The sequence below is a fragment of the Physeter macrocephalus genome, chromosome 9 (genome assembly GCF_002837175.3).
Source record: "Physeter macrocephalus isolate SW-GA chromosome 9, ASM283717v5, whole genome shotgun sequence".
NCBI lineage: Eukaryota > Metazoa > Chordata > Mammalia > Artiodactyla > Physeteridae > Physeter > Physeter macrocephalus.
Window position 1 is genome coordinate 4,606,305 of NC_041222.1, and position 26,125 is coordinate 4,632,429.

Sequence of the window (26,125 nt, forward strand, 5' to 3'; positions counted from 1 at the left end):
CAGGCTCAGCGGCCATGGCTCACGGGCCCAGCCGCTCCGCGGCATGTGGGATCTTCCCGGACCTGGGCACGAACCCGTGTCCCCTGCATCGGCAGGCGGACTCTCAACCACTGCGCCACCAGGGAAGCCCTGAAGCAAATTTTGAAAGAGAATTTAGTTCCTGTAACCCAAGGTCTCAAGATGCCACTTCTTTCTTGTCTTCCAGCTCACCCCATGGCGTCAGGTCTCCACTCTTTCCCCTGGACATTGGCCAGCAGCCTCCTGGCTGGGCCCCCTGGCTGGAGATTTAACTTCTCCCACCCACCCGCACCCTGCAGCCAAGGAATTCTTCTAAAAAGCGAATCATGTAACTCTCTTTGCTTAATGGCATCCAGGGATTCCCCAGCACCTTTGGGAGGAAATGCAGATTCCTCAGGTACAAGGCTCGGGGTGACAGGATTCTGCAAGGCCCTCCTGCTTCTCTGTGCCCCTCCCCCAGCCCCACTTCAGCTGCTCTGGATTGGAGCTTGTCAACTTCCCACTTTATCCCCCCACATTACCAACTCGCCCATCCTGTCTTCTCACTTTTTAAAAGTCATTAATTAATTAATTAATTAATTTTTACTTTTGGCCGCGTTGGGTCTTCCTTGCTGCACGCGGGCTTTCTCTAGTTGCGGTGCGCGGGCTTCTCCTTGCGGTGGCTCTAGGCGTGCGGGCTTCAGTAGTTGCGGCACGTGGGCTCAGGAGCTGTGGCTCGCGGGCTCTAGAGCGCAGGCTCAGTAGTTGTGGTGCACGGGCTTAGTTGCTCTGCGGCATGTGGGATCTTCTCGGACCAGGGATTGAACCCGTGTCCCCTGCATTGGCAGGCGGATTCTTAACCACTGCGCCACCAGGGAAGTCCCCTGTCTCCTCACTTCTTGCACAAGGGGAAGCACCTTCTGCCTGTCTTGGTGGCATCCGCACCCCCATCCTCCCTGAAGGGATGCTCTTCAGCACCTGTCCTTTCCCTCCTCTGAACCTTCAAACCCTCCTCTCCATGGCTCTGTCTCATCAGGGGTTTCCCATCGTCAGCAGTGTACTCAGGAGTATGTCCCTTTTTCTCCATGGCTTCTCTAACTGGACCCTCTCTCCACCCCTTCCCAAGGCAAGTTGCTGGCAAGAGGTCCTTGCACTCACTGACGTCACTTCCTCGCCTTCACTTCCTCGCCTGAGGTTCTTTCCTCGACACACTGCAATCTGGTACCCGGCTCCAAGCTTCCATGGGTTTTTGATGCCAGCTGCCCCCGGGGGCCCCCTCTTCTTTCACATCCTTCCCCTCCTAGGGTGATCTTATCCACTCACATCTCTATGTTGCCCAGAGCTGAATATTGGCTGATCTGCAGCATCTCCCCAGGGCATCCCACGGAGCCTGTCTCAGGGAGGCGTTTCTCTTCTTCCTATAATCCTGATCAAATAGAGATGCTCTAAGGATTCCATCCACTTTCCTCTCTCTCAAGACCACCTCACGTCCCCACCCACCTCCAACCTTTTGCTTTCAGCTCAGTAATTGTACGCAGGTGGTTCTGCGAGTGTTTATAGGCTCCCAACCAATAGCTATTTGGATAACTGTCTCTAGTGGGTAGAATTGTGTCTACCAAAAAGGTGTGTTCAAATCCTAACTCCCAGTGCCTATGAATATGAGGGTTTTTTTGGTTTTTTGGTTTTTTTTGCGGTACGCTGGCCTCTCACTGTTGTGGCCTCTCCCTTTGCGGAGCACAGGCTCCGGACGCGCAGGCTCAGCGGCCATGGCTCACGGGCCCAGCCGCTCCGCGGCATGTGGGATCTTCCCGGACCGGGGCGCGAACCCTTGTCCCCTGCATCGGCAGGTGGACTCTCAACCACTGTGCCACCAGGGAAGCCCAATATGAGTTTTTTTGGAAATAGATTCTTTGCAGATGACTCAAGCTAAGATGAGGTCACGCTGGATTTGGGTGGGCTCCAATCCAGTGACTGGTGTCCTTATAAGAAGAGGGAAACTTCGACACAGACACACACGGAGAACACTGTGTGGCAGTGTAGAGCGTTGGGTTATGCTGTCACAAGGAACGCGCCAAGGGTTGCTGGCAACCACCAGAAGCTAGGAGAGAGGCATGATGGGTTCTCTCTCGTGACCTTCAGAGGCAACCAGCTCTGCCAACACCTTGACTTTGGACTTCTGGCCTCCAGAATTGTGAGAGAATAAACTTCTGTTGTGTTAAGCCACCCAGTTTGTGGTACTTTCTTATGGAAGGCCTAGCAAGCCAATATACCATCCATCTGTCCATCCATCCACCGATCCTCAGGACCGCCTCTGTACTGGACCCTGTATGAGGACCACCAGGGACCTTGAGTTAAAGCAGAGCTCCTTGCTGCCCTTGAGAGCTTGCACGTGGAGGGCGAGATGGACACTTGCACAGCAACCTGTGCTCCAAGCAGGCCGCACAAGGGCAGAGTGGGAATTTGTGAGAGAGAATCAGCTCTAGCCGGGAAGCAGATCTCAGAGGAGGGGACATTGAGCTCTGAAGGCTGCACATTCATCAGCCAGGTTTGCAGAGCAAGTGAGAACAGGCTCTTCACAGCCACCGAGCCCACGTGGGTCCCCTCCAAGGAGCCATAGGGATCCTGGGAAAGTTCTGCTTCAGCTTGGTCAGCGCCCACATGGGGTGTAAGGCCCAGACGGGGAAAAGGATGTGCCTGGAGCCACATGGAAGCCTGTGGAAGCCACATGGAAGCCACCTGCCTGTGGAAGCAGGTCACTGGATTTAGAAAGCACTTTCTTGGGCTTTCTTTTATCTGGTTGTATTATTAGTCTTGACTTCAATTTTTAAAACATTTTCTTCACTGCAATCCACCGCCTTCCATAGGCTCTTTGGAAAGAAATGCTTCTGGGGCTGGGCTGGGCTGGGCTGGGCTGGGCTGAGTGGGGCAGGCCTGCCTATCCTCCTTATCTTCACAGTTGCTTGAGTCCTCACCCCGGCCTTGCAGTGAGCCAGGTTGGGAGAAAGTTCTCTGTGGCTCTGCCAGACTCGGAGTCCCCTCTCTCAAAAAGCTGGTTTCCCCTCTCTTTGCTTGGCAGAGTTTCTCTGTCTTGGGGCCAGAATTGTGCCCCATTTCCTCTTTTCTTTCACCGGTGTGTTTGGGGCCTCCTTTGGGAGGGTTCAGCAGGGCTCCTGAGTGGCCTGGAGGTTCTGTGGCATCCAGGCCCCTGCCTCCAAAAGCTAAAGCTGGTTGGTTCATAAGATGACCCCACAGGACCTCCTGGGGGGACTGGGCCTGAGCAGAAAAGGATTTACAAATCCTGAAGGGGGGGGCTGCCTGCCAGCCTGTCTTTAGTGAGAAGGAAGAGAGGGGTGAAGGCCTGTGCAGACAGACACACCAGGTCCCTGGGAGGCAGGAGAAGCCCACCTGAAAAGGTCCAGTCACATCACCTCCCCAGTGAAGGCTTCTGAGATTCCCCCGGTCAGATTACTATAGGAGCCCGATTCACAGCTGTACCCCCAGATTCAGGCTCAGGCAGGGCAGAGTGGAATTGGGAGGGACCCTCCTCTCCACAGATGAGAAAACAGAGGCGCAGAGAAGGGAACTGGACATGGCTGCATTACACAGGCTGGCGATAACGGAGCAGGGGTTCAAATAGTACTTTTAGTTTCTGGTACAAAATGATTTCCCTTAAAAAAGGAGTCTGCTGTGGCCAATATATCACATTCCGTAATCAGAGAAGTGCTGTTTAGGTGCAGTTATTTTTCTCTTATTATTATTATTTTTTATTTTTGGCCGCACTGGGCAGCTTGCGGGATCTCAGTTCCCCGACCAGGGATCGAACACGGGCCTCCTGTAGTGGAAGCACAGAGTTCTAACCACTGGACCACCAGGGAATTCCCAATTTTTTTTTTCTCTTTTTAAAATCTGATTTCGATCTGATTTGGGCAGAAGATCCCCCAGTTTACCACAGACACCATCACTCCCTATTGCATTATACCTGGTCAAATTCACACAATTCTGCTGCCCGCCTGGCTTCTGGCTTTCACTCAGCATTCATTCAACATATATCTATTGAGTATCTAATAGGTGCCAGGTACTGTTCCAGGTACTGGGAAAACCCAGAAGTGACCAAGATGGAAGACAAGCACCCCCCGCCCCCCAATAGCGCTTGGGTTCCAGTGGCATTTGGTTCACAGCCCCTGCCTTCTTCTACATCCATTGGCATCCCCAGTTTGGTCTGGCTTCACCACCATCGGGGGTGTAAGAGTTAAGGTGGGATAGAATCATGGAAAAACCCTAAACTTGCCTTCCATTCCAGGGTTAATGACTCAGACCATACACTTCTGTAAAGTTCTTACTTTATCTTCAGTTCCCTTCCTTATTACTTGGGACCGTGCTCTTCACCCTACTTACCCTCCTAGGGTTGTGTAAAAGTATATGGGCCGTTGTAGACAGCAGTGGGCTCTAAACAGGGCATGAATGTGACCTTGAGGGACGCTGAGCTTCTCACCTGTTCAGGAAGTAGTTCTGCTCTGAGGCAGGGCACTGGCCTACTGGCTTCAAGCCTCTCTCCATTCAGGGAAGGGTGAGAATTTCTAGGGGAATCGAGGGCACCCCCTGGCATCCACCGCCCGATTGTGATAAGAACAACCAGGTGCCTCTTTTTCACCTCCATCTGGGGCCACCAGCCTGAGGAAGCGGTGAGAGGAACCAAGGGAGGGTAGAGGGGGAGGGGAGACTCCTCGGTTGGGGAAATCCAGCCACCTGTATTGGGGGCTCAAGCCCAGGCTCTCAGCAGAACCCGGTCCTTGCCCCTCGGTGGGAGCGCCTCATACCTTCCAAGCTGTCAACAAAGCCAGCATCTTCCTTCTCTAGAAAGAGTCTGACCTACAGCATGAAGAACCAAGGTGAGCCCCAGGGAGGGACTTCCTGGTACAAGGGGTGTGGCTGAGGCTCAGGATGGAAGCTTGTGGAAGCAGGGGGAGCGCTCCAGCATGGCTTTGGTGGAGTCTGTCCTGGAGTTAGGTGGGAGGGAGGCACATCTCAAGAAGGTTTGCTCTGTGTTGCTTGGAAAGAGTCATCATGATTTCATTCTTCCAGCTCTTCTCAAGGAAATAGACTTAGAGGTGCAAACTCTGCTGAGTGCAGTTATTTACTGCATGGGCTTTCACCAAGATCATTTCAGCACTGATGCTCACAGGTGTGTGGCAATGCTTAATGGTAATGGAAACGTTGGCCGGAACCTCTCCTTCCCCACCTTTCCCCAACCTGGAGGAACACATGATTAAAATTTTTGTTTCATACACCAGTGTAAAATCGAGGGAACGGCAACCTTGGATTAATTGAACACTAGAGACTATCAGTGATTGAGAACCTCAAGCACTTTTCAAGGAGTATCTCCTTAATTTTTGCAATAATGGGTAATATGTATCTCTATACCCTTACCATGTGCCAACTACCATACAAGTACTATTATCCCCATTTTATAGCTGTAGAAACAGACACAGAGAAGTTAAGTAAATTGCCCAGGATGGCACAGCATACAGGGCAGAGCCAGGACTCAAACCCAGGCAGCCTGGGCCCAGAGTCCAAATTCAGAGCCACCATGCTCTAAGCGCCTCGCCTACCCTGAGAGGTGGGGATTATGATTATCCCCAACACAGAGAAGAGGAAACCAACCAGATTGCTCCATCACTCGCAAGCATCAGCAAGAATGTCTTTTATAACTGCCCTGAACACATACAGGATTCAACAAACAGTGACAGCCTGAAACTTTTGTGTCTGTAGCATTCTTTGCCAGGAACACTGAACGCTCACACTTCCACAGAGGTAAGCAGGGTGGGGATCTGATCCTTCGTGATTGCCAGCCGGAAGGGGTCTGGGATGTGAAGCCAGGGCATCTCCACACCTGGGCTCCAGCTACCTTGGCTGCAGCTCTGAGGCTGTGTGATCCTCTAACTCGGGGGTGTGGCAGACAGACAGGCACTGAATGCTGGCTGTCATCTGACAGGCCCGTGGACTGTTAGGGCTGGGACGGACCTTGGTGACAATCGAGTGATGAGATTAGTCAGCCTGGCTGGAATGCCAGGCTCTTAACCTGGACTGCCTCTGGCCTCCTTTGATCAGCAGAGCAACGTGGCCTGAGGCTCCCTTGCTCCAGTTCCCCCGCCTCTCAATTAAAAACTGACCACAAGTATGTGCTCCCTTGTTTTGAGAATCTGTGCTTCAGGGAAGGAGGCATTTCATGTTGGATCCTCTGCAAGTTGAATTTTCTGCCTTCTAGGTTTGCATGCTCTGTCGAGCTGTGGTTAACCAACCTGGAGCTTCTGATTCCACTAACCTGTAGAGTGTCCCCCGGGGGCAGCTCGGGAAGAAGGGCAGCATCGGACCCACCAGCTGGTGACCTCGAGCAAGTCACAGAGGCTCTCAGAGCCTCCCACCCTCCCTTCCCTGACCACTGGGTGGGTGAGCCTGCGGATATACCGAGATAAAGGAGAGAGGCTGCTTTGTAAACTGTAAAATGGAAGACCCATGTGATCGGTGCTTGCTTGTTGAAAGGACCGGTTTATCTTAGCGCAGCTCCTTAGCCTCCAAATGCTGTCATCTGTCCCTTCCCTGTTGACCCCAGTACAGACGCCTGGATCATTTAATGCAGCAGATCTTCCCTGAGCCCATAGTGAGGTGCTCCGTGGTGCTCGGTATTGGGGTGTCCACCCCAAGAGAAGGAAAAAAGCAGGGTCTATCCGTGACCCTGTGTCCTGAGAGCCAGAGTCAGGGAAAGACAGAGTGCCCCAGAGAATGCAGTTTCCAGCAGGAGGGTTTCTCTTCACTTTTGCTCTTAACATGCACACAGAGAAGGCACATTTGTGATGAATTTTCACAAAGTGGACACACCTGTGTAACCACTACCTGGCTCAAGAAACAACATGGAACTCCGCCGGGGCCCCTTCCCACGGGGGAAACTGGCCCTGAACACATTCTGGTTTCCATTACCACCCCCTTCTCTGCCTTCTAGCACCACAGGTTGGTTTTGCCTGTTTTTGAACGCTCAATGAATGGAGTCATCCAGGCCTTCTTTCTCTCAGTGAGAAAGCAGTGTGTGTGAGATTCATCCTGCTGATGTCAGTAGCTGGTTACTTCTCGCTGATGTACGTGGACTCCCCCGCTCGAGCACACCCGATCTGTCTGACGGTGGGCCTTGGGGTCGTTGCCAGTTTTGGGTGCGCTGTGAATGTTCCAGTCCGCGCCTCTGGGTGAGCTTATGCGTACTTTCTTTGGGGTATAGACCTGGGTGGAATAACTGGGTTGTAAGATGTGGCTGGTTTAGCTGTAGTAGATGCCGGCAGGAAGGATTTAAGTAAGTAGTTAAGCAGGACTTCCAGACCCTGAAGACTGTGGTAGACTAGCTCATGCCCCCAGAGGAGGGGGCCGTGAAATCTCTGGAGAACAAGAGGAAGAGGCTGGATTAGGCATCCCTTGGAGGCTGGGGGGCAGTCCTTGGCCCCTTTCTGTCTGGTTTTGGTCCCCTCTCCTTGGTCTGTCTGGGGTTTCCAGTCTGTACTGCCAAGGAGGTGTCCAGGGCCACTTGGGAGGGATGGGTAGGGGGGCTTTAAGCTTCATTTCCCTTCATCAGCCACAGCTCCCTGTGTCCTCTGTTTCACATAGGGGTTCTGAGAATGACTTCATGTGCTTTTTTTTTTTTTTTTTTTTTAAAGCTTTCGCTGTTTCAACGTTTGAAAATCCACCGCTGTGAGGTCCCTTCCAGCTGGGAAGTTCTATTTTGGGAGCAGGAGGTGGGTGTGGGAAGGGTTAAGCATTATTCAGCCAAAGAGCAGGGTTGGGCCTCAGTGACCTTTTAGAGTTCTTATAGCTCGGCTGGCAATGCGGGCGATCTCAGAACATTCTATAAAAATAGCGCTCAAACAAAACAACTTCGGAAGCCTAAAGGATGTGGATGAGAGGCTCGATGTGGAGGAACGTTCGGGTGGCATTTCAACAAGAGTCTTGAGGGCTCTCTCCTTCAGTCACCCCTCTCCATTTTTTTTTCCCTTCCTTTTTAATTCTCCATCGGCTGTTCCTGGTAGCTGTCACTTGGGGTTGTTTGGGTTCAGAACGGTTCTCATTTTCGCCCAGGAGCGGGTGACGCAGGTGGCCTGTCCGTCTCTCCCAAGGGTGGTGGCCTTCCCTCCTCCAACACCGGCCCTAGTTTGGACCTGTAGTTTCGCTTGGTGAGGGAGGCTGGGCCGTTCCCGGGCCCAGAGAGGAACGTCTCTGCCTTGGCGTGCAGCTCTGAGTCAACAGGCCTGATAAACGGCCCGCTTCCCAGGGCCAGCAAGGAACAAAGCCCTGACTGCTGCTGCGGGATCGTCTGCCCCCCTCTTCCTGAAACAGCTGTTTATTCTTTTGACAGGAGTTGGAACGGAGCACCTTCCCTTCCTCCCAGCCCGGCCTTCTTCTGCAGAACGGAGCTCAATAGAACTTTGTTGTTTTGCCTTTTACTCTGGGGGGAGAGAAGCAGACGATGAGGTACGTGACATGTTGAAATGATTTACCTCTGCCTTGTCGGGGTCACTGGGGGCTTCGTGAGCCGGCTGCGGCGTGCATGCCCCTGGGGGAGGAACCCCGCTCTCCCCCTGACTGCTGGCTGGTCCCCTCGGTAGTTCTAGAAGAAGACAGAGTCCTCCTCTCCCCGGCGTCGGATCAAGAAGTGGGGGCTGGCGGGATGCTGGTCCAGTCCCTGTTAGTTTGCTGCCCCTGGCGGGACCTCACAGGGCGTGGCTGCAGCCCGGGGTTTTCTGTGCAGGACTCAAAGTGCCATTGCAGGGGCAGGAGGGCGAGTCTTGGGGCCCAGGACCTGCGTGGCGGGTGGATGCAGAGCCCTCTCAGGGCCGCGCCGACCCTTCCTTTACCTCCCTTATTTCTCTTGGAAGAACTCTTACACACTGATTTCTGGGCCAGGCAGCGAGGAAGAGCTGGCTGGATCCAGGCTGCAGATTTCCTGAGGGGGATTCAGGAAAGGGCACTACAAGACGTCCCTCCGAGAACAGGTTGTTCCATCTGTGATGGCTGGAGCGACAGCTAGTTGTATATTTAGTCTGAAGTTTGTCTCTTATTTTCCTCCGTCTGTGTTTACTTTGACCCTTACAATGAAAAACATAACTGGAAACAGCCCTCCATGCACTTTTTTTCCCCCCACGAATTATAACATGTTTCTTCCAACAGGGAGCATTTTCCCGTAATGCCCACCAATTTAGAGAGGTTTTAGGATAAAGCAGCATTCTCCCTCCTCACCCCCAGCACCAACCCCCTGCCAAGAGCTGGGCCTGGGAGGCAGAGGGTCTGCTTTTCAAACACACCACACACCTTGTGGGTGAGCCCAGTGATCTCAGCCTTTGCTAAAGCTCGGTTTCCTCAGCTAAAAGCCGCTGCGCTGACCAGGATGAGGGACGAACAGGATGGAGTGAGTGCGGAAGGCTCCCACACCAGGCACACAGGAGGCACCTGGAAATGGCAGAGGAGTTGAGCCAACGCTCACCAGCTGGTCCAAGGAGAAGCTAGCCCCTCAGTGAGTCTAGCCTGTGATTAGCTGGCTTTGGGTCAGCTGGCTTTGGGTCAGTTGCTAAGCGGTAATCATGAAAGGCAAAATGAGAGGATGTCGCAAAGAGACATGGGTGGTTAGTCCATGGGTAAGCCTGCATGTTTACTGAGAACAAAAGAGTTTAAAGGGTGGGCACTGGAGGCCCACTCTCTGGACCTGAATCCTGGCTCCACCACTTTTGGCTGTGTGGCATTGGGCAAGTCACTTAACCTTTCTGAGCCTCCATTTTCATATGCGTAAAATGAGGATGACACTAGAGTGACTTCACAGGGTCGTTGTGAGGCTTACCTGAGAGATTGCTGGTAAAGCATTTAGCCCGGGGCCTGGCCTGGTTCAGTTGGGGGGCATCCAAGTGTTGCAGGGCCAGAAGCTTATTCAATTTTCAGGGTCCACTTTAAGAAAAAGAATGCAAAGTTGCAAATATAATATTAGGGTGGAAGTGAATGCAGTCGTCCCTCAGTATCCACAGGGGATTGGTTCCAGGACCTCACAGATACCAAAATCGGAAGATGCTCAAGTCCCTTACATAAAATGGCATAGTATTTGCATATAACCTACCCACATCCTCCTGTTTACTTTAAATCACCCGGAGATCACTTACAATGCCGAGTATGATGTAAATGCTATGTAAATAGTTGCATGTACGCAGCAAATTCAAGTTTTGCTTTTTGGAACTTTCTGGGATTTTTTGTTTCTTAACATTTTCGATCCGTGCTTAGTTGAATCCTTGGATGTGAAACCCGTGGTTATGGAAAACTATTTAGAATGTGAGGAGACATCCCAACAAATAACAAAAATTAACAAATAACTCTACATAGGACAAAATCCAGAGAACATCCTAATAAAATGTGAAAGTAATATAAAAATGATTAGTATTACTCAGCTGTCTGATGCACCTGTCATATTTTGGCTGCATACTCCTGGATTGCCTCTTTGTCTGCTGATTTTGTAGTATCTTTTTTTTTTTTTTTTTTTTTTTTGCGGTACGCGGGCCTCTCACTGCTGTGGCCTCTCCCGTTGCGGAGCACAGGCTCCGGACGCGCAGGCTCAGCGGCCATGGCTCACGGGCCCAGCCGCTCCGCGGCACGTGGGATCTTCCCGGACCGGGGCACGAACCCGTGTCCCCTGCATCGGCAGGCGGACTCCCAACCACTGCGCCACCAGGGAAGCCCTGTAGTATCATTTTTAATAGAGACAAAAGGAAGACAAATCAGTTTTGCCTCTAGCATTCTTAGTCAGTGGTTGCTTTTTATAACTGCGAGTTTAGAAGTTTCTTTCAGCTTTACAACTTGTTATCGGTGATGCCACGGCTGTGAATCTTTTGGCAGTTTCCTGCTCAGGTGGCTCCAGCCAGATCTCTGAAGAACTCAGCTCTTCGACCCTGGATGGCGGGAGGGGGTGTGGGTACCAGGTGGCTGTGAGGTCTGGATCACTGGGACCCCTGAGCAGGGAGCAGAGCGGCAGCTAGTTCAGCTCCTTCTCTTGTGGATTAAAGTGGGAGGCTCCTGGGAGCTCAGCAGGGCCTACCTGGGGCAGGTTGTTGCTGGGACCCAGGTAGGTCTGCAGGGAGTGGGGTCAGTATTCAGGCCCCACCTGCAGCCCTGGGACAGGCAGCCAGGCTGGAGTGATTCCCCCAGGCAGGAGCAGCGCCTCTCCTCGGGGCAGCATTTGGGCCTTCCCCACTCTCCACCCCAATGGGAGAGCAGGCCCAGTCTTGCCGGGGGTCCTGACTCAAGAGGTTTCATAAGCTTCTGGATCAGTTGGCCTGTGGGCTCAACGTGAGTTGGTTGGCAGTCCTCTCTCTTGATCATCACTTCCAGGAATCTGCGGGCCATTGCAGCAAGACGAGCTCCCTGTGGCTGAGCGAACTTGTCCTCATAAAATGAGACTTCCAGCCCTGTGGCTGGTTTCCCACCCAGGTCCTAGGTCAATCAGGAAAGCCTGTCATGGAAAGTTAAGTCCACAGGACTTGTTTCAAGGCTGGGGAGACTGAGGCCAGAGGAAGCCGTGACCCTGGTTCACAAAGCCGCTCTGTGTGGGAGCTGGGGTGATGTTTGAGCTGCCGCTTCCTTCCCTGCCCATGGTGAGCCGTGGGGGCAAAGGCGACGCTCAGCGGGACCCTGAGCTGGGGGGCGGTGGGGCGCCGAGCTGTCACAACAGTCACAGCGTGGCGTGGAGGGCTCTCCCTTGACTCTTCCGCGTGGTGCTGCCTGGAGGGCCAAGACTCCTCTCAGAGGGAACCACAGCTCTGCCCTCAGAGCCACGCATTTCTGAATCTCTTCCCTGAAAAAGCATCATCCTTGTTGCTGCTGCCATTGGTGGAGCATTTACTGACCACCAGGCACAATGTGCCGTGTAAACATGTCTCCTTTTGTCCTTTCGAGAGCCCTAGAGGAGGGTGTTTGAAGCTCCATTTTGTCTATGTAAATAGAGGCTCAGAGCCAGAGAACTTGCCCGGGGTTGTGCATATAGGGCTGCACATTCTTAGCGCGGGCCTAATTTCTGCCTGGAATGCTGGATCTAAATGTTACAATGGAGGATGTGGAAGATTAAAGATAGGGGTTCTGTGCAGGGTGACTAATACCCAGTCAGTTCCCGAGGGCCCCCCCCCCCCCACTTAGCTGCTTTGTTTTGTTTGCAACACTTGTGGGTTCCAGGGGCAGAGAGGAAGATTCTTCAGCCTGCAGGAAGGTTTGGTTTCCTCTGCCGCTGCTGTTCCCATTCTCTCCCAAGATAATGGCTTTTGCAGGGCTTCTGAGTGCTCTATGATTCAGTTGAGATGCTCACCTTTTCCCCTGATACGGGATGGAGAAAACAAGGGCCACTAGAATTCCTTTCAGAGAGGAATTCGGTTTGGGAGGAATACCTTGACTTCGATCAGTTGGGGTGAAACTATGAGATTCTCTGAAATCGTGGGTGTGTGTATCATTCTTTGTGGAAGAATTAATTTATGGGCCACATGGAAGCGTCTGACACTCCAGGCAAACAGAAGCGGAAGAGGAGGCGGGGGGAGGGGGCGAGGGCTGCGGAGGAACGACAGGCTTACAGTGTGACCCTGCCTTGCGAAACGCACCCAGGTTTTTAGAACAGTCTGCACCTGTTCCAGGAGCGGGGACGGTTTCGTGTGGGAACGGTTGCAGGGACTGAGTTCTGGGAGTGGCCCAGGAGCAGCCCGTGTCGGTGGTGGGATGGATTCAGAGGGAAGTCGCAAACACCATGACAGGAGGGCCTGGGAGATGCTGGGAGGGCTCAGGTGGAACAGGGACTGGCTGGGCTCACAGGATCCTCTGAGGGGTGGGGTCCAGGTGACTCAGCTAGTTACACTCTCCCGTATAAGGCAGGGCGTTAGTACTCTGTAGGTCCTAATTCTGTGCTCAACCCCTTAAATGGGATATTTGGAAGCAACCCCAACTTTCTTACTTGGTGGGTGAGACAGTCAACCACGAATCTTCAGAATGACACAGTTTTGAAAATTCTGAGAGACAAACACATCAGCGAAGGGCTTTTAGGCCGCATTGGCTGCCAAATGCCTCATTTTATCCGGAGAGAAAAATAAAAATGTTTTAAAAGACCCTCTGGCCACCCTGCCAACCCTTCTGTCCCCAGAGACTTGGGTTCCAGATTCCGGGAAGCGTGTATACACCCATTTCCAGTGCTTTGCTAAAGGATGTGAGATTGGGTCATTTTGCACAGCTTCCAACTGTAAGTTTCCAACAAGAGTGATGCCTGGCCACCGCCGAAAGTAAGCAGATTCAAGTCGTTTATAGAGTCCAGAAAGAAATGGGCTTCAAGAGTTGCCTCTGAGGCTAATTTCTGAAATTAAAAAATCGAACAGCTGCATTTGGCGAGGGGATTAGGGGGTGTGTCTGATTTTATATCAGGCTCTCCCTGATGTAAGCGTCAGCGTTCTCTACCATGAGAGCTTGTGCGTTTCTCTATTTAATGTGTCTTACACCAGGAGAAAATTTGCGTTTGATCCTCAGCAGATGGGGTTGATAAAGCTTCGGATGGCCTGGGCTTGATCAAAGAAAATCAAAGTCGCCTGGCATTGCCAAGGAGCTCTTAATCAGGCTGCAGCACAGAACAGATGGATAAACCTTTAGAGTCCCTAATTTGCATCAGTTTGCACTTTATTGTTTAACATGTTCTTATTCCAAAACCCTTATTCTTTTTTTTCAAATATGTTTTGAGCTCTTGCTAACTACCAGGCACTGTGCTATCTTCATTGGATCCTCCCAACACCCTGTTTTATGGATACCAGTAATAAGAACTAGCATTTTTTGAGCATTTATATGGTGCCAGGCACAATGCTAAATATTTTATGGATGCCAACTCTTAACAGTCATCACCATTTTTAACCCCATTTTAGAGACGAGGAAACCCATCTAAACGTGATCCATTACAGGTCCACCATCCCTTTTCTGAATCCCTAGGGCCGGATGTGTTGGAATTCAGAATTTTTTAGATGCAGAGTATTTATCGTATTACGTAATGCACCCAGTGCAGCAGGAGCAAGCACATAACAAAATACATCAATATTTATGCAAAGAAACATTTAAACAGTCTCACTAAGTGAGATAAAGTTTATAAATAGCCTCATGGCAGTTAGGGCCTGGATGCCAATTGAATTATAAACAGGCTTTTGGTTTTCAGAGCTTGGAGTTGGGTGAGGGTCTGAAAAGATGCTTACATGTGCGGAGTTACCCATTTTCATGTGTCTCAAATCCCCGCCTCATTCCCAAGCTCCTGTGTTCTATCACCATCCACACTGCTCTGGGAGTGAAGACAGTGGCAGAGAGAGATGGCCACAGTCTCAATCCAGATCTGTTTGCTTCCACATCCAGGCCTTTCCTTGCACTCAGTGCTAATGCTGTTGACATAGAAATCAAGTGGCTTTTTCCAGCAGCGGGGCCGAGTTGTATGCAGCCCTCTGCATTTCGTAACTTTTTTTTCTTTTTTTTTTGTGCTATGCGGGCCTCTCACTGTTGTGGCCTCTCCCGTTGTGGAGCACAGGCTCCGGACGCGCAGGCTCAGCGGCCATGGCTCATGGGCCCAGCCGCTCCGCGGCATGTGGGATCTTCCCGGACCCGGGCACGAACCCGCGTCCCCTGCATCGGCAGGCGGACTCTCAACCACTGCGCCACCAGGGAAGCCCTGCATTTCATAACTTTGCTGTGGGCCCCGGGCTGTCTGTGCCAGCTCACGAGGTATTCACAGGAAAGAAGCTTGAGACCGAGGTTTCCCTGTGGCTCAGGAGGCTCATCTTCTCACGGTTTCTGGAACACCACAGATCACAGTTGTATCTGAAAGCTGGAGGTTGAGTTATGACCTTGAGTTCAGCCCTGGCTTTTCCATTTCCAAACAGAACGCACCTTCTAAGCAAGAAGGAATAGAGTGTCATGGCTGATCCCATACTTTTTCTTCTTTAACTGAATTTAATAACAAAGGTGATGGAGCATGTGAGATCCAAGCCGGGAATCATCTCAGAACGCTCTTTGAAAAGAATTGGAGAATAACCTGTCCCCTGAACGGACACATCTCAGTGCCATTCTCATTTTATTTCATGCGCTCACCAGACATTTATTGACAGCCCCCTCTGCTGTCTGTGGGGCACTGGGGATTCAGGGTTGAATAAGAAGACATCCTTCCTGGGACGTGCCTGGCAGTCCAGTGTTTAAGATTCCATGCTTCCAGGGCAGGGGACATGGGTTCCATCCCTGGTCAGGGAACTAAGATCCCACATGCCACGTGGTGTGGCCAAAAAAAAAAAAAAGAAGAAGAAGACATCCTTTCGGCCCTCAGGAAGCTCAAACGAATGATTAGGGGAGACAGAGCCAAATGTGGACGTTACCACATGAGCCGCCCCCCAAGGTGATGGGTACAACAATGTAAATAAAGTGATGGGGGAGCTGGAGGAGAGAAAGGGGGCTTCGCTGGTGGTCAGGGTGGAGGTGGGAAGTGGCTTCACAAAGGCGATGACATTGGCTTCCCACGCGTCCACTCCTGTGTTTTCTCCACCTCCCGGTCCTCTCCTTCTCGCCCCCTCCTCTATCCTACCGCTAAGTGTCGGCATCTTCAAGCTTCAGCCTAGGGCCCTCCTTCCTTTTTTCTCTCTACATTCTCTCCTTGGTAATCGAATTCATTCCCTTCATGGTAAATACTGTCCTGGGGCCGTGGACAGCTCCTCCAACTGCACAGCCCGCCCACATCTCTCCCATGAACTTCAGACTCGGAAGTCCACTTGCCTACTCGTCTCCATTCAGGTGTTCACACACTCCTCGAAATACACACATCCAAAAGGCAATTCATGATCATTATCCTCCAAGCCTGTTGCTCCTCCAACCCATTTGAGGAAATGCTACAACCCACCTGCTTAAGCAGACACCTTGTTTCTTCCCACATCCCTGATGACTAAATTACCAGCCAAATCCTATCAATTCTGTCTCCAAAGTATATTTTGAATGAAGCCACCCTTTGAGGCAGGCCACCTCCTCTTTGTGGCCACTAAAATAGTCTGCCCTTGTCCTTTTATCTGTTCTGCATACGCAGCGCCCAGATGGGTCTCTCTGAATGAAGTTGGATGAAGTGATTCTTCAGCTTCAGATGCCTTGGTGGGTCCCCACTCACTTTCCATGCCTTTCCAGGCTCTGACTGCCCCTGTCCACCCTCTGACTGCCTCCTACCACCACCCCGCCCTCGTTCCAGCCGCTCAGGTGGGACAACTTCACTATTTTTTCTTGTCCAGGTTTTTTGCTTTTGTTTTATTCCAAACACAAGAAGCTTTTTCTCGGTCAGCCTGGTATAGATGCTGTTTCCGAAATATTCTCACCCTTTCTCATGGCACTTTTCATCCTTTTCCATCCTATCTTCATCCCGTGGGAAGCTTTAAAATCACCTCCCTGGTGAGGCCTTCCCCGACTACCCAAATTAAGGTATTTCCCAAACCGTTATTTCCCACCCATCACCCTTCCCCCTTCAATCACAATTTCATGCAGCAATCAAGAAATATTTATATACCTACTGTGTGTCGATTGTGTGGGTGTGGTGGAGAAAAGCTGGCTGGGAAGTGGTTGAGTCTAGATTGTAAAGGACCAGAGTGTTTTCCCCTCTGAGGATGGGCATATAGGAAGTATATCAAGGGCAGCAGAGCTCAGGAATGGATGGTTCCCCAAAATCACATGCCAAGAGGTGGGGCGATCTGAGTCATAGGCAGCTGGCATCCATGGGAAACATTAGCTAGACCCTCACTCTAGAAAAATGGTACAGATGAACTTATTTGCAAAGCAGAAATAGAGTCACAGATGTAGGGAATAAACTTATGGTTACCAAAGGGGGAAGGGGGGGGATGGGATGAAGTGGGAGATTGGGATTGACATGTATACACTACTATGTATAAAATAGGTAACTAATGAGAACCTGCTATACAGCACAGGGAACTCTACTCAGTGCTCTGTGGTGACCTAAATGGGAAGGAAATCCAAAAAAGAGGGGATATATGTATACATATAACTCATTCACTTTGCTGTACAGCAGAAACTAACACATCATTGTAAAGCAACTATACTACAATAAAAATAAGTAAGTAAATAAATACATAAACAAACAACCCCCCACTCTCCCACGTCCATGGTGAACCTTGTGATCAGTCAGGATACTTGCCCTCTGAGCCTCAAAGTGGCCTTAGCGTCCTTCCCAACCCAAGCAGCCCCGTCAATTCATTGAACTGGCTAATTTGCCATCACAGGCCTATGCAGTTTAAGGTAGAACATGCTCCTTAGCTCTCGTTAAATATTCATCAACTTCTCCTTTTAGAAAGGATATGGGTAGAAACATTTCTTAAAAACCATATCCCATTCTCAATATTTAATCTATTTTTCCCCCTCTTCTTTTCTTTTCCCAGGAGAAAATAATGAATGTCAAAGGAAAAGTGATTCTGTCAATGCTGGTTGTCTCAACTGTAATTGTTGTGTTTTGGGAATATATCAACAGGTAATTATGAAACATGATAAAGCGATGTTAATGAAAGTCTCCTCTGATCTCCAGGTATCAGCCAAGGCAGCAGGTTGAATTAAAATTAGGATTAACTGACACCATAAAGAAGGGATTCCATCCTTCCTGTATCCCTGAGCCCTAGACTGTCTTTAAAATCATTAGATCTTCATGCACCTTCTAAGTAATTAATTATCTTCCTTCCTGCCATGTTCCTAATGTCTTGATTTTTATACCTTTGCAGTTCTGGGTAGGCTAGAGCCAGAAACAGTAAGGTCATATTAAGACCAAAATGGCATATTAAATTATTTATATGACCAGATATGGAAATTACCTTAAGAAATTTCAGACAGGAATTCCATGAGAAATCCACCCTGATTTTTGCAGTCCTAAAATATTTGCAAAGTTTAAAGGAACAACTCAAGGTTGTTGACTTTGGTGCAAAATACACTCTGAATTGCTGGTGATTCATTCGTGCCTGGCAAAACTTTGGGGTATTTTGTCTTTCTTTTAACCCTGGAAAGCAAAATGAATTAAATATTTCTGAGTTTTCAAGTTCATCAGTGGATTCACCCCAAATATTTGAGCTGCTTCTGTGTTTTTGGAAGCTACCAGTGCCTCGGAGATTCCAGCTGCAGAGGCCTCTGACAGAAAGGAGTCTCCACAAGTGGCTACAAAAATGCACGATGGTTTTGACTTAAGAGGCATTGGTACAGCTCAACCATTCTTTCAAAAAGGCCACCTTAGGGTTTCCCTGGTGGCGCAGTGGTTGAGAATCTGCCTGCCAATGCAGGGACACGGATTCGGGCCCTGGTCTGGGAAGATCCCACATGCCGTGGAGCAGCTAAGCCCGTGAGCCACAACTACTGAGCCTGCGCTCTAGAGCCCGCGAGCCACAACTACTGAGCCTGCGCGTCTGGAGCTTGTGCTCCGCAGCAAGAGAGGCCGCGACAGTGAGAGGCCCGCGCACTGTGATGAAGAGTGGCCCCCGCTCGCCGCAACTAGAGAAAGCCCTCGCGCAGAAGCGAAGACCCAACACAGCCAAAATAAAATAAATAAATAAAAATTAAAAAACAAAAACAAAAATAACGGCCACCTTACAATTCTGGGCCAGGAGAGCTGTCTCGTCACCATTGATATTTTCATGGTGAAGTGTCTTAGAAGCCTCCCCAGTTCAAGATGATGGCCTGGATGAGCATTAGAATGTCTCTTTCAATTCTTAAATTCTAAGATTTGATGAGCCAGCAGGACAGTCTTGGCCACTTATAAAGGAACTGCACCTTCAGGTACATCAGTAGGAGGATTCTCTAGACTCCAGAGCTGATATTCCCCGGGTGCTGCATAGATCTAACTGCTTCTGGAGTGTTATCCTGTTTCATTCTGAACAATTCATTTTAAGAAAAACAAGACAAGCTAGAGAGTGACCCTGTTGAAGTGGTCTATAAACCAGGTCTTTTGAATTGAAACTGTGGGTACTTAGTCCAAAGAAAAGATGACTCAGTGTTGGATGCAGGGACCCTGGGGTTTCCTTAGATACTTGAGGGCTGAGGAAATATCCTCGCTGGAGTCTGGAGCTAGGCTGCCTGGGGCTGGTCCTGTGCCACCACTTACCTCCTCTGTGACTTTGGGCAAGTTACTCAGCCACTCTGTTCCTCAGTTTCCCTATCTTTAAAAATGGGAGAACAAACTTATGGTTACCGGGGGGAAGGGTTGGGGGAGGGGTAGTTAGGGACTTTGGGATTGACATGTACACACTGCTGTATTTTAAATGGATAACCAACAAGGACCTACTGTATAGCACAGGGAACTCTGCTCAATATTATGTAACAACCTAAATGGAAAAAGAATTTGTAAAAGAATAGATACACATATATGTATAACTGAATCACTGTGCTGTACACCTGAAACTATCACAACATTGTTAATCAACTATACTCCAATATGAAATAATAAGTTAAAAAAAAAAAAAAGAAATGACTGATGAATAGGGGGCTGTTCTCCCTGTCTTGGTGAGTGTATTTGTGGAGCAGACCAGTTTGTATACCTGTAAAAGCTTTAGTAAACCTGATTATTATTTTTTTGTAATGGGCATAACAGTAGTACCTGCTTCATAGGCTTGTCGGATTAAATAAGTTATTGTGTATAAAGCACTTAGGGCAACACGCTCAGTAAACGCTAGCAGCTGTCACGATTATCATCATCATCATTACCGTCATCCTCATCATCTGCTCAGAGGGCAGAATAGGACGGGGGATTTTGGCAAATAATAGAAGGAAGAGCTCTAGCAGTTGGAAGAATCCGACGGAAGAGCAAGCAGCCTTTGGGTTCCTCCCCTGAATTGAGTTGCTTGTGTAGGTAACCTTCAAGCTCTGAACGCTTGGTTGGATAACCTTGGTGTTTTGAATTGCAGCCAGAGTCATACTTCCATATTTTGGGTACTTCACAAAATTAAATTATGGGAGCCAAAGGCCCAAATGTGCATCTTGGCACTGGTCTCCCATAAAGAGGGTTATTTTGCAGTGCCGGGCACACTCTTCTCTGCACAGTAACTGGAGCAGGTTCTGGCTGCTCTTCAGGGCTATAGTCTGGCACCCAGACTGCAGCCACATAATTCTTCAATGTGAAGAATCTATCTGAATGTCTGCAAGAGGTTTAAAAGGCAGCAGATTCTGTGCCACCCTGTGAATTGGCTATGTGATGATCTGAGGTGAGCTGAGGGCACTAACCTTAGACAGGTGGGCAGCACTGTAGCTAAAAAAGGTTGTAAAATAACTCAATCGAACACATCAACTGATAAGGAAAGAGAACTATTGTCATCCTGAAAGAATGTTTGATTTGAGGCTGGATTAAAAAAAAATTCTTAGAATTTCAGAGATGGAAGAAACTTTAAAAGTTATAATAAAGTAGTGATAGTGAGGGTGATTTTGATGATAGCAGCTACTAGTTATTGAGCATTTGCAGGTGCCAGGAACTGCACTATGCGTTCCCTCCAGTTCTTAAAATAGGCCTGCAAGTAAGTATTAGTCAGCATTTCCAGATGAGGAACACTGAGTCTCCACAGTGTTAAATGTGAATGTTCAAATTCACATCTTCAGGAAGATTTAGGTCCGGAGCTGTGTGATTGCAGCCCATTCTCGACCCACGATTACAACCCTTCCTTTAGTTGAGAGTTCCCATTTTTCAAGTGACAAAACGGAGACCAAATAGGTGAAATGACTTAACAGTGAATTTATGTCCAAGTTCTAATTGGAACTCAGATCTGATTAATCGTCTGGGGCTCCTTCTTGAGCTGCTTGTTCATGCCGAGTGCTGTGAGGGCTACAGTGTGAGCCAAGGAGAATTCCTACCCTCGAGGGGTTATGCTTTGGATGGAGCAAGCAGACGTACACACCAATAAACCAAAAATGCGGGACTTCCCTGGTGGTACAGTGGTTAAGAATCCACCTGCAGATGGAGGGGACACGGGTTCGATCCCTTGTCCGGGAAGATCCCACATGCCATGGAGCAGCTAAGCCTGTGCACCACAACTGCTGAGCCCACGTGCCACAACTACTGAAGCCCGCGCGCCTAGAGCCCGTGGCTCCACAACGAGAGAAGCCACTGCAATGAGAAGCCCATGCAATGCGACGAAGAGTAGCCCCCGCTCGACGCAACTAGAGAAAGCCCGTGCGCAGCAACGAAGACCCGCCACAACGATAAATAGATAATTTTTTTTAAAGTTAAATTTAGAAAATCAAACCAAAAGCCTAGATAAAGTTAAATTAAAAAAAAATAACCAACAATGCGAAGTGGAGGAAGGACATCAGGGGGAGAGAAAAGGGACCATGAGAGTTCATGAAAGCAAAGATTATGTTTGGCTTAGAGAGGGATCTATTTTTTTTTGCCTTCATTTACAAATATTTATTGAGCACCTACTGTGTGCCAGGCACTGTGCTAGGATCGTACCAAGGAAGGCACAGAAGAGGTGGCATTTGAGCTGTGCCTTGAAGTATGAATATGTGTCAAATGCCATACACTGCAGCGTGGGTGTTGCTGTGACCTGCGATGTTGAAGGCTTCTGGGAGAGGAGGGTGCTAAGGGCAAGATGGCAAATTAAAAAGTTGGGACAAGGTGGCGAATCTGAATCTACAGATCGACGCCCTCCGTGCCAGGTGGGGGTCTGAGTGCTGAGTTGCAGCGGGCCCGCCCCCTCCTCTCCCCTCTCCCTTCCTACCCTCGTAGGGCGTGGAGTCAGATTCCCCAGGTTCAAATACTGTTTCTTCTCCTGGCAGTAAGACCTTGAACAAAACCACTTAATGTGTCGGTGCCTCTGAGGAAGAATAGAACCTCCTTCACTGATTGTTGTGAGGATTTAATGAGCTAATACATGTCAATTGCTTACAACAGTCCCTGGCCAAGTATTAGCTATTATGACTATCGTCAGATCAGTAAACAGATGTAGAAACAAGGGATGTGAGAGCTTGGTGCACAAGTATTGAGCTCAGAGGGGAAACCATAGGTGGAAAGAGGGCATGCATTTTACTCCTACCAGGAGATGGGGACTCCCAGCAGGAGCAGAAGGCAGAGTCTGAAACAAATATTAGTCATTTATTTTTTTTCAGAGACGAGGGCAGCTGGGGCCAGAAAGGCGCTGAGGCAGGGCAGGTGCCTGAGCCCAGGTCCAGAACTCTTTCTACCAGGCTCTCTCCTTTTTATTCACCGGGAGGAGAAGTGAGCAAGTAAGGTTTAGCCATTGGGCACAGCTTCCGTGCACAAAACAATGGAGGAATCTAGTACTACAAGTCCTGTCCCTTTACCCCCCAAATGTCTCTCAAGTCAGTGCACTCCTCTCCCTCCATCTCCCTGGCTGCCTTGACCTGGGCCTGGACCACTGCCAGCACTTCATGACTAGTCACCCATATCTACTCTCACAAGGCCTACAGATAGGACCCTGTTCGTCTCCTGCCTAAAACTCTTCAAGGGCAAAATCCCCAGCAGGCCCCAGTGAGGGGACCTCTGGCTACTTCTCTGTTTATTTCCTTGCACATTTAAGTGCCTCCTTCCTTTCTCAGGGCCTTTGCATATTTTTGTCTCTGTTAGGGACACTCTTCCCAGTTCCTCTTCCCCTGGACTCCTATTTATCCTTCAGAACTCAGCTAAAACATTATCCCCTCCTCTGGGAAGCCTTCCAGGTCTTCCTGTTAAGTGCTCCTGGTTACTTATGCTTTTTTTTATCTGCTCTCCCCACTAGCTTGTCTGCATCACAAGGACGCATAGGGACTGTGTCTGCCTCAGTCAATACCATATCCCCAGCACTTGGCATGTAACACACTGTCAGCAAGTATTTGTTGAATGAAGGGAGGTGATCCCCTAGAGGAGTCATACAGTCGCTGGTCCAGTCTTGTAGGTGCCTTCAGATGGTCTCACTGCCTTCGTTAGCTAAAGAAATGCCCTTTGAGGCTGCTGTGTAGAAGGCTCTGAGCTGGTGGTATGCTGGCTCTGCAGTCATTGGTTTTAAGATAGTCCTGGGTGATTCCTGAGCAGGTGGCAGGAGGGGACCTGTTTGTGGAGCCTCTCCCTCAGCAAGGCCACCCTGGATAATGGAGAGCTGCCATTTTTTTTTTTTTTTTTTTTTTTTAACTGAGATTTGAGATTCTCCAGAGACTTTCTTCCCCCCCTTGTTCTGAGTAATCCAGAAGTGACTGAAGTCCCTTGATATCATTGGTTCTATCTCAGAGGAAGGTGGAAACCTGGGAGTAGACAAAACCCAAGCTCTCAACTCAGCCCAGGGCTTCAATGATGATGGTTTTCTCCAAATTAAAAGTAACATGATATGTTTTTATTTCTCATTTGCTTTTAGCCCAGAAGCCTCTTTGTTCTGGATAAACCAGTCAAAGTAAGTGCTTTGAATTCTAGATATCTATGGGATGCCTCCCCTGTCCACTCTGGCACCCCTACAGTCCATTCTTAACCTGGCAGGTGGTGATGCAGCTCTGGTCACAGGTGGAGGGGAGGGGTCCCAGGAGTCTGGCCTGTCCTCCTCCAGCCCCCTAGTCTTGCCTTTATAGAGCCGTGACTCTTGTTTTATCCTTGCTTCTCATCAGCTATCTGTCTCTTTAAGTAGTGTTGTCTGGAGGACATTCCTGCCTTGCTCATAAAAATAATCAGGGTAGATATTGTCCATTATGCAGCCCACTACATTGTATAAAGACCCCTGCAAGAAATTTTGTTGAGACAAAGGATCAGGAAGAAAGTTTGGGTTTCCCAGTGAACTGGTGTGTGTAGGAAGAGGAGGAGGAGGAGGATGATTGGCAGTTAGGACTCTGTAAGCCTTCATTTTTCTGTCTTTGTCTTGGTCGCCAAGAAGCTCAGAGCAAAGTGTTGTGCTTAACTTAACTTGTACTTTCCTCGGCCTTCATTTCTGATATAATTTCTCCCGTGGTGTTAAATCTTGGCTTTTGTGCTTACGTGCCATGGGATCTTGGCAATTTGCTCAAACCCACTCAACCAATATCTCAGCCATAAAATAAAAATAAAGGTAAAACTTTTATTCTCACGGAGTGGCTGAGATGACCCAAGTCATGTGACAACACCTACCTGAGTGACTAAAATGTTCCGCTGTTTCCTTTTGTTTTTGTTTGGTTTGTTTAGTTTTGACTTTATTCTTGTATTGTCTCCCTATTTATTGTAACCATACCTTCTTTTTTTTTAATTTTGGAAAATTTATTAATTTTATGCAAGTGGGAAAAAGAAAAGAAAAGTAACCATACCTTCTTAATCATAAACCATCTCAAGCACTTCTTGAAAGTAGATGGGCTTTAAAATAGCTTTCTTATTATTTATACCCATTCATGCCTCACCACCTTATTTGTCCAACCGAAGGACATTGTATCCCCTGGCTTCCCCCTCTTTTCCCTCCTCGGGAAGGTACCCACCTTGGAGAGACTCTCACAGTGAATGTGGACACTTCAGCATGTGCGTGGTGAAAGTGGTTCTGATTACAGATTGCTGAGCTTCTTTCTGGTTTAGAGACCCTCAGATTTCCTGAGTCTGTCACTGCTGACCTTTGTAGCAACTCAGATTCTCCTCGTTTAGCAAAAGAGATCATTCTTGGAAACGTGCACTGTTTTCTTGAAAGATGCCGACTTGCTACAGTCATTTTCAACTTAGAAAGCTCTTGTACGTATGCTACTTTGTTTAGTCTTCAAAGCCACCTTCATGGTAGATTTATTATTGTTGTTGTTATTATTAGTATCTAACTTTTCAGAGGAGAAAATCAAGCCTCAGAGAGGGAAAATGTCCGATCACTGTCCACAACTAGTAAGTGGCAGATCCAGGACCCAGAGTTATGTATTAGTTACCTCCACATCTTGTCATTCTTCTTCTCTCCGTCTCTCCCTGCTAGGGCTCCCTGGATGAGCTGAGCGCCAGGGGACGCCCAAGGGAGGGGAGATCCAGGGAGTGTCAGGTCCATCCTCTCTCATTCAGCTAGAGTGGCGTCGCTTCGGTTCATTTTATGAATTAGTGATTAAAAAAAAATTTTTTTTAAGTGACCTGCCATAAAAAGAGTTTGGAAACCCCCCAGTTTGGGACTGCCTCATTTTCTAAAAACGTTTGTCATCTTTTTCATTTCTTAGAAACCCGGAAGTTGGTGACAGCAGCATTCAGAAGGGCTGGTGGTTTCCAAGCTGGTTTAACAATGGGTAAGGCGGTCAGACGATGGTCTGTTTATCCACCCGACGCTACAGAGTCCAAATAAAATGGTTTCATATGGGGATATTTGTATATGTGGAGCTGATTCACTTTGTCATACAGCAGAAACTAACACACCATTGTAAAGCAATTGCACTCCAATAAAGATGTTAAAAAAAAAAAAAAGACTTAGGGGCTTCCATTGTGGTGCAGTGGTTGAGAGTCCGCCTGTCGATGCAGGGGACACGGGTTCATGCCCCGGTCCAGGAGGATCCCGCATGCCGCGGAGCGGCTGGGCCCGTGAGCCATGTCCGCTGAGCCTGAGCTTCCGGAGCCTGTGCTCCGCAACGGGAGAGGCCACAGCAGTGAGAGGCCCGCGTACGGCAAAAAAAAAAAAAAAAAAAAAAAAAAGACTTAAAAGAAAAAAAGTGGTTTCGCAGCCATAAACTCAGTCACTTGTCTTTCTGGCCTATTGGAAGCACACAAGGACTCTATTTCATGGTTGGGACTGGGACATTAAGTTTGGTTTTCATGTTTTTGTTTTTTCCCATTTAACTTGAGGATGAGTGAAATTCCGGCTAAAGTTGGGATTGCAGGAAAGACTGTCATATGCTAAAATGTTTTTATGAGGACAGTTTTATGAAGTTTCCCTCCCCCTGAAATAACCTGATGGTTGTTGGGTCATTAAATTGCTAACTGTGCTGACCTGGAAGGATAATAAGAAAGGTGAGTACTGCACCTTTGCATCAAAAGTACGTCTTTATGAATAAACGTTTAGTATCATGAACCTTTCTCCAGACATTCACTTGGTGCACATGTTCTCTGCCTTGGCACCCATTTTTGCAGGATCCTCACTCACCTTCCTGCCTTCCTCAGCTTGTTTTCCCT

At 49.0% G+C, this 26,125-nt stretch overlaps 1 protein-coding gene across 8 annotated transcripts in view; it reads left to right on the forward strand.

Annotated features, from left to right (window-relative positions):
- Positions 1-26,125, forward strand: part of GGTA1 (glycoprotein alpha-galactosyltransferase 1 (inactive)) — a 65,960-nt gene that overhangs the window by 26,639 nt on the left and 13,196 nt on the right. The window contains exons 1-8 of one of the 8 annotated variants that reach the window (XM_055086993.1): positions 7,142-7,232; positions 7,695-7,772; positions 8,390-8,505; positions 9,395-9,544; positions 16,127-16,188; positions 17,478-17,566; positions 23,406-23,441; positions 25,183-25,248. In XM_055086993.1, the coding sequence (XP_054942968.1) occupies positions 17,487-17,566; positions 23,406-23,441; positions 25,183-25,248 (182 nt within the window). In that variant the 5' untranslated portion in view covers positions 7,142-7,232; positions 7,695-7,772; positions 8,390-8,505; ... (1 more) ...; positions 16,127-16,188; positions 17,478-17,486. The other 7 variants (XM_055086992.1, XM_055086994.1, XM_028493566.2 and 4 more) reach the window with 7 other exon arrangements.